We start from the raw sequence: 7,769 nt of genomic DNA, 5'->3' as shown, positions 1-7,769 counted from the left end.
GACTGTGAAGTGTATACATACAAGTTTTTCATATGTTATTTAGTATTTAAAAAACTTAAGAACCTTTTGTTCAAATTGTACTTAATATACACTTTCTGAAATCAAAATTTCTTCCACCTGAATTTTCAACATGGCTGGGTAATTACTTGAAAGGTGTTCTTAAGCACACTGATGTAAAATGATGTAGAATATAGAAAACTGAAGTGGAATAAATTCACTTCACAATGATCAATTCTTGCATCTCTTGACACTATATGAAGAATTATTTTGGAATTGATTTAGAAAACTAACAATAAACTTGTTCAACAGCAACAAAAATATCTGATCTGTCAGACAGAAAGTACATTTAACTAATTCTAATTCTCAGTTTGGTAGTTCCGCAATTACAGTGAGCTTAGTTCTGATCCTTGAACCAGATCACTGGTTGCGACAATACATAAACTGAACAATTGCTCCACAAGTAATTGAATAAACTTCAAAGGATATTAAGCAAGTTCTTTAATAAAAACAAATCAGGTATAATAAGATTACAGTTACATAATTTTAAGCAGGTTCAATCCATATTTTGATATAATTTAAAGTTATGCATTCTTGATTTCACAACGTAACTGATTGGATATTAAGCCATTTTAAAACAAGAGTTTGAAAGTATAATCATTTCATGTGTCTAGAAATCTCAATTATTAAAACTTGCACTCTTTTACAAAATGAAACAATCAATTTTGAGATTTGTCAAAAAAGGACTTCTGGTCTCAAATAATATAGTACTCTGAAAGTTATATGTTTGGTAGTTCTTAATGCAAATACAGTGGATTTCGGTTAATTGGGGCACATCAAGACAAGTACATTCAATCCAGTTAAATGGCTGCCCCAATTAGCTGAAGTTTCATGGAAGTAGTTAAAAAGATATTAAAAAGACAGACTAATTAACAAATTATATATTTAAATGAAATACAGAACAAATTAGAACACCACCAATAGTACTGCAGTACTATAAAACTCTATTATTTCCTAATAGCAATTGACAAAGGAATTTATCCAGTGCACGTAATCAATAAAATCAGCACAAGCACCTAGAGCCTTCATACAATGCTACTGATGATTGCATCCTCCAAATCATCATTTTCATTGTAACATTCCAGATGATTATTGTTACCTTCAAATTCTTCGTAGTGCCTATCTTGTTGAAGTAGTGAAATCATTTCATTTTCACTCTCAGCCATTTCTGGCATCTCCAAGCCTGAATGCTTGAAACTGCAGTGAGCAAAACAGTTCTGAATTGTCTTATGGCTTCTTGCTTGCCAACTATCAGTGACAAAAATCTCTGCTTTTTGAACACAAACACGCAACTGATGCTATTCAAAAACTGTTCACTCTAGGCACGCAACTGAGGCAACAGTCTCCTGTCTCAGTTAAGTGGTATAGTGTCCCAAATAAACAAGGAAATTTCCAGTTTTTGTGCTTTAAGAGTTGTTGCAAATAAGGGGCTGCCCCAATTAACTAATGGCCCAATTAACCAGAATCCACTATATTCATTAATTAATCACAATTTAGCCAGCTGGATGTTTTCAAAATACGGATGACTTTCTTGTTCATGTAGTCATATTCATACTGTATTGGTCCATTTGATAAGTAGAGGTAGCCTAGACAAAATATGATGAGAAAAACTGGATTATTGTAAAATTAATTAGTCAAATATAAACATAAATAGAGTACATGTTTTTGTAGGCTTTCAATATTTCATCATTCCATTATTTTCATTACTTACTAGAGTTTTGAAAAGCTGAATCGACTTTATTCCCTATACCAGGAAAGTCATCCATTATTCTTCTTGGATAGCCTCTTTCCATCTGATTTCTCCTCAGGTCATAACTGAACACAGGAGAATAAATGTAAGTATTTCAAGTGGACATTGAAGTCAAAGAATCTAGAAAGCGTATACCAATATCTTGTAAATTGGTACTTTATTAACAAATATATTGTATAGATTAGAGCAAGTGTCAGCATCATCTTGAAAAGTGAGATAGACCTATTAATGTTACTTCCTTCCAATGTATTTCATTTTAACATTTAAAATTTTTTTAACAAGTCATGTGATTTTGAAAGAATTTTTAATTATTGTTGAGGGGACACACTGCAAAATAATACTAGTACATACCTCCAGTATTTTTGCCCCACGAAGAATAATGCTCGTTTTCTCTCCTTAATGTTTACAGCAGCATCTACACGTGTAACAGATCTTGGAAACCCAATAAGTCTGATGCTCTGAGGAAATCTTTTCAAAGTCTTGACTCCCCTAATTTGCCAGTACTTTGATCCTATGGAATTTTAACAGTGATTTAATGAAGAAATGGAATATAATAATAGAATACTCAAAAATTAACAAATAGACAGCAGTTTTTCAGTCTCTACTACACTTAATTATCAGACTGCTCTGGAAAAGCAAACTTTATTTCATTGGTTTAAATTGTAAATTTTAATGCATTGTCCATAATTTGTAAAGATCAAAGAAATACCTTATAGTATGTTTTTTTTAATTTAAAGGGATATCGGTTTAGTGGAGGAAAATGGCATTGTTATTGAAGATTAGCCATGGTTTTAATAAGTAGCAAAATGGTACATGAGCAAATGGCTTAACTGTTTTTCAATGTCTTAAATTATTATGTTCTATTATATGATTGGTGGACTCTGCATGGATTTTCCAAACTCATTCCCTTCCTTGGTACAACAGCACAGAAACCCCAAACACTATTTAAACCATTGAGTAGTCCAATATACAAAGTGGCAGAGAAGCTTTAATCCACAGTTCTGATTAGCTGCCAAGTGGAGCTTTTATATGTGTTTCCCTTTACAATGAATAAGATAATAAAAACTCAAGAACCTTCAAAGAAAATAGCCATATCTCTATCCTTTAATTCAAATGCAGCATCAACAGCTTGAATGTTGGGAAAAAGATTCTTGATTGGAGTCGAAGTCACGTCTGAGCGCCAAGGGTGTTTTCGCCAAATGGTTCTAAACAAGAGAAGGTCATCTTAATCATTTCTGTATTATTCTTATTCCAGAATTAAATTAATGGTATCTACCATATTTCTTATAAGCCAAGAAAAAAACAATTTCATCCAAGTTTTGAATAAAAAGGTTGCAATATATTTTATTCATACCTTTCCTTATAGCATAGAAGGAAGCTGCTGACCCCACTGAGACAATGCCAACTCTCTGAGTAATCCTACTAGTCCCATTGCTCCATTTTTTCACCCAAATATATTTGCTTATGCAAGTCCATTAACATCCTCGATTTTTCCACCTGTCACCTACTTAGCAGCATTTTATAGTAGTTAATTAATGATAATTAAAAAGTGCCTGCACACTTTTGAGAAGAAACTGGAACACCAAGTTGAAACCCACACTGTCACAATGAGAACACAAATTCTACAGTGACACACCTGAAGTCAGAATTGAATTCAGGTGACTGGAATTATGGCACAGATATAGTGTCTGTAGTGGCACTGCAAGATCCCTTTTGCACCAACGTATTTATTGATCTTTAATAGATATAATGGTACCAGATTGATAAAAGGATCTGAAATATATATTAGGCTTTGTGTAATGCAAGTCAATCTTGTTTTTCTTAACATTTGTTTTACCATTGCTTTCTTGAAAATCAAACTCAAAGTTTGCAATAAAATTGCTTGATTAGTTTTCACAAGTGCATTCTGTTTTCCTCAAGTCTCATTACAGCAATCTGCTGAGAGCTTGCCACTAGATCTAGACTTCAAGACTAATAAGTGTCCATTATCCTTCAATTTCTTATATAAGTGATTCTTGTTTGATTGCCAAGGTTAATATGACTCTGAGGTAATACAGCATTTCTGTTCTCAGCCGAGGTTAGGAATGCAATATAGAACACTACAGCATTCAGAAATATATCAATATATAATAATCTACTATGCTGACAGGATTACTAATGGCCTAAATATTGAAGTGAATATTTGAAAATATATGTAGTTGAATAGTAGCATAAAACTGAAACAAAAAAATGCAGTTCCTACCCACTCTTGAAGAACCAAAGCTCACCACGTAGTCTGGTAATGGCATCAAATGACATTGGGTGATTACATCTATCCCCGGGTTTGGTTGGTTTTGGTTGTGGTTTTTCTGGGCTTGAATCTGTATGAGGTCCTATAATGCAGAAGTATTATTAATGTTTAAGTGACAGATATATCAGGAGTATTGATTTCAAATTGAACAAAGTCATCTTGATGGTTAAAGCAACAGGATAATTGCTAGACTCTTGATTGTCACCAGACTCAAAAACAGGTATCTTCCCCAAGTAGTAAAAGTGATCAACACCTCCATCCACTAACTCCACCATTACTTTATTATTTCCGATCAATCACATTATGTACAGCTTAGTGTCACTTCATGGACATAGAAGCAATCTATGTATATAAACTCTCTTATGTATTTATATTTATTGTGTCTTTATTATTATTATTATTGTTGTTGTGTTCTTCATTTTCTGTGTTTTTTTTTGTGCTGTATTAGATCTGGAGTAGCAGTTACTTTGTTCTCCTTACACTTGTGTGCAGGAAATTACATTGAACAGTCTTAAATCTTGAACAAGGAAATGTTGGTGCAAATTTTAAAGGATGTGGGAAAAGTGCTGGAGGAATGGGGCTTTGTGCAGCTTTGAAAATGCCAGCATGCCACAAATGACTGAATGGACTCCAAATGGTGTAGAGTTCAATGAATGGGCTGTGCTCTGTACGATTCTACACACACATTCACTTGTGCAAGTTATGTGGTGGTGTACACTGGCTTACTTAGAAAGAAACATTACTCAAACTGAATTGCAGGTGCTAGGAGAGGGAGCAACATAACTTTGAAGAATGTGTTGATCAGAAAAGAAAAGCTCCATGTTTCTGAGCAACTTCTGGAGTTTTGCATCTGAAGAAGTGTAATGACATCTTAATAAACTGATGGTAGGGCAAAGTTACCATTTTATCAGCACATATATGCAAAAGTAAGGTTTTACCTACAAATGGACCAGGACGACGCCAAATTATCAAATGATTAAACAATACAGATTGGGTGTGAGGAAAGGAGAATTTAATTTAATGTAGCTTTCTGTGGTTGAAGCACCCGTGTCCTATTTCAATTCCCATTTCACTTCCTATTTCACTGCTGATAATAAAAAAAACTCCCCTAATCCTTGAAGTCATCTAGTTTTAAAATTTACTCTCTGTCTGTATATGTAAGTGTACACTCCCTGATTTGCTGCCTAAAAGTGAAGCGCGGACATCGTCCTATGAGCATGAACAGTAAACTATTTATATGTTCAAAATACCATATAATGCTTGGATTCCTCTAACGTCGTCAGCCGGGAGGCGAAACCCTCTGGTACTGACATACGAATAGGTGGGGAACATTAGAGCGGATTTATCTTTGGAGTGACCCAGTCCCAGTGCGTGTCCAAATTCATGAGCCGCAACCAAGAATAGATTGATTCCTGCAAAGATAAACACGTAATACAACCGGTTTAAACGTGAATAAATATCATAAGATCTCTTATGCCACGACCTTCATTCTTTTATAGATTTCTATTTAATGAAATTTTGGAGCGCATAATGTCTTAAAGGTTAGGTGCATCTTTAGCGTTTGCAACCTCTTACCATTTCTGGACAATGTCCACCATTCGTCCTTATCAAAGTGAGCATCGCCACCCAGGTCTGATCCAGGAGCAAACGCGTGTGCCAAAATCCCACCCCGTCCATCGAAAGGATTCAAGTCCCCGTGATCTTGGAATAAAGAGCACAGGAGCGGTAAATGTTATACACAAATTAACATATCCACCATGGCAAAATACTCCTGAAATTGATGAATTATTGAACTTACTGCGTCGCGCAAACAATATCATAATATCAGCTTCTCCAGCGGCCTGCTTAACAAACGTCAGCGGTGTAACATCGCTCCAGACTTTAAAGGCCAGGGCAATGGCGTTGTCTATCTCTCGTCTCTTCAGATCTGGTGTATAGTTCAAAATTCTGTAAGGTAAAAAGAAAGAGGGCAGATGAGCTCATTTCGGTTGGATTACTTTTTTTAGAAAGATCAATATTCCCACCACCCCTGCTAGCACATGCACCTGTAGCTGATTCTATTGCGCTGCCACCGAGGTTGCCCCGGAAACAAAGTGTACTGCTCCACGTCTGGGACCCCACAGCGGCTCTTCTTCATCACGTCCAGGGTTTTGTTGTTCAAGCTCCCAGTCACGTGTAGACCAAAGAATTCTTGCATTTCCGTAATCTTCTTCGTCATCTCAGTGTCGGATTTTTTCAGTTTTGATTCGGTCATGTTGTAAAACTGTTTGAGGTATGTCTAGTTCGAAGAAGGAAACAAAATCTACGTTAGGTAAAATTTCTAACGTATAAACGTTGCTACATTAAGTTCGACGCTCGGAGGAATCTACATTAGTTGTTTCATAGTTTTAATTTGTTATTTAATGACCGGTTTTATACACTGTACGTAAATACTAGTTTTGGATACATCTCTGAATATACCCGGCAGTGATTCCATTCGTCTTCGCTGAATTGTTCGGTTTCAGAGTTGACTGGTAAAGTTAAACTGCGTCCAAGATTCACCAGCACAAAAAGAACGTGTATCTTGAAGCACTTCATCTTTCCAATCTTGGAATGAACCGAATCTTTCTATCCTGGCTGAGTTTTATAGGCTGACCGTGTGCCTCAAACTATTGTACCGTGCCCAATATACAGGATATGAGCAATGTTTGTTTCTCTGATTGTGGTTTTATCGCTGACATCTCGGTTAGCTTGTAGCCGGGGGCGTTGAGAACTTGCACGTTATTTTTAATGTTGAAATGCTGTAATATTAAAGCGTGTGGTACCCGGTGAATAACACACGGATGGGAAACGTCATCCTCAGCATTATATTTAGCGGCAAGACAGTTATTATAGTCTCAGAGTGTCGGCAATTTAATAAAGTAAGCGGATAATTTCTTAAAGTCAAAATTGAAAATATACTTCTGAATATGTACTTTTTTTGGAATTCATCCTTTCAGATACCATGTACAACAAAAAAAAAAACTTGAATTCGAGAAGTAACAGTCCTGAGTCCTTCATTCAAAATAATTCTTCCCACCCCGATAGATGTCTGATAATAAAAAAAGTTCGGAGGTTCTTTGATTTCAACAGAGAAATATTCTGAAAGGAACCTATTGCCAAGTAGGCGTTGTTACATATCACTGCAACAGAAATTAGAAGCAGCCTCAACAGAAATTGACAAAATGTAGGAAAAGTCAGGACATTTTATATCCATTTTGGTATCCAGGGACACAGGATGTAAACTGGGTGCATAGGTGACCCAAACAAAATGGCAAAGTGAGACAAAGGGAAAGGACTGCCAACACAAGAGACTTGAAATAAAAGCAGAAAACTCCAAACATTCACAGCAGACTAACCAGAACCACTGAACAGAGAAACCCTCCAGATCTTCAGATCAACAGCCTTTCAGTAGAACTTCAAAACATTAGATGTTTTATTGATTTTAACCAATTAAGGAACAATAGAAAGGAGCTGGTAGGTGGGAGTGGATAGAGTAAAGTGGAAAGTTTGTAATAAGCAAGGCAGGAGATAAATGACAAATAGATTGTAGTGGTAGGCAAAATGAGATGGTGAAAGACAGTGCAAATATATAAAAAAATTATGATGGACTAGTTTCATATGGCACAGAAGCACTTGTAACAATCTATAAAA

General features: G+C 35.6%; 1 protein-coding gene across 1 annotated transcript in view; it reads right to left on the bottom strand.

Moving 5' to 3' along the window:
- Window positions 1–483: 483 nt before the first annotated feature.
- The window catches only part of LOC140726016 (uncharacterized), a 93,834-nt gene continuing 86,548 nt past the window's right edge, over window positions 484–7,769 (bottom strand). Inside the window, exons 13-22 of the mRNA XM_073041915.1 lie at window positions 6,558–6,704; window positions 6,143–6,375; window positions 5,896–6,044; window positions 5,673–5,798; window positions 5,348–5,509; window positions 4,050–4,179; window positions 2,882–3,012; window positions 2,159–2,318; window positions 1,769–1,872; window positions 484–1,643 (exon numbers count right to left, since the gene is read on the bottom strand). Coding sequence (XP_072898016.1) covers window positions 1,540–1,643; window positions 1,769–1,872; window positions 2,159–2,318; window positions 2,882–3,012; window positions 4,050–4,179; window positions 5,348–5,509; window positions 5,673–5,798; window positions 5,896–6,044; window positions 6,143–6,375; window positions 6,558–6,704 — 1,446 coding nt within the window. The 3' untranslated portion in view covers window positions 484–1,539. The remainder of the gene's footprint in view (window positions 1,644–1,768; window positions 1,873–2,158; window positions 2,319–2,881; window positions 3,013–4,049; window positions 4,180–5,347; window positions 5,510–5,672; window positions 5,799–5,895; window positions 6,045–6,142; window positions 6,376–6,557; window positions 6,705–7,769) is intronic.

The sequence above is a fragment of the Hemitrygon akajei genome, chromosome 4, assembly GCF_048418815.1.
Source record: "Hemitrygon akajei chromosome 4, sHemAka1.3, whole genome shotgun sequence".
NCBI classification, from domain to species: Eukaryota; Metazoa; Chordata; class Chondrichthyes; order Myliobatiformes; family Dasyatidae; genus Hemitrygon; species Hemitrygon akajei.
Note: the sequence above shows the minus strand (reverse complement) of the source record. Positions and strands in the feature narration are given on the sequence as shown.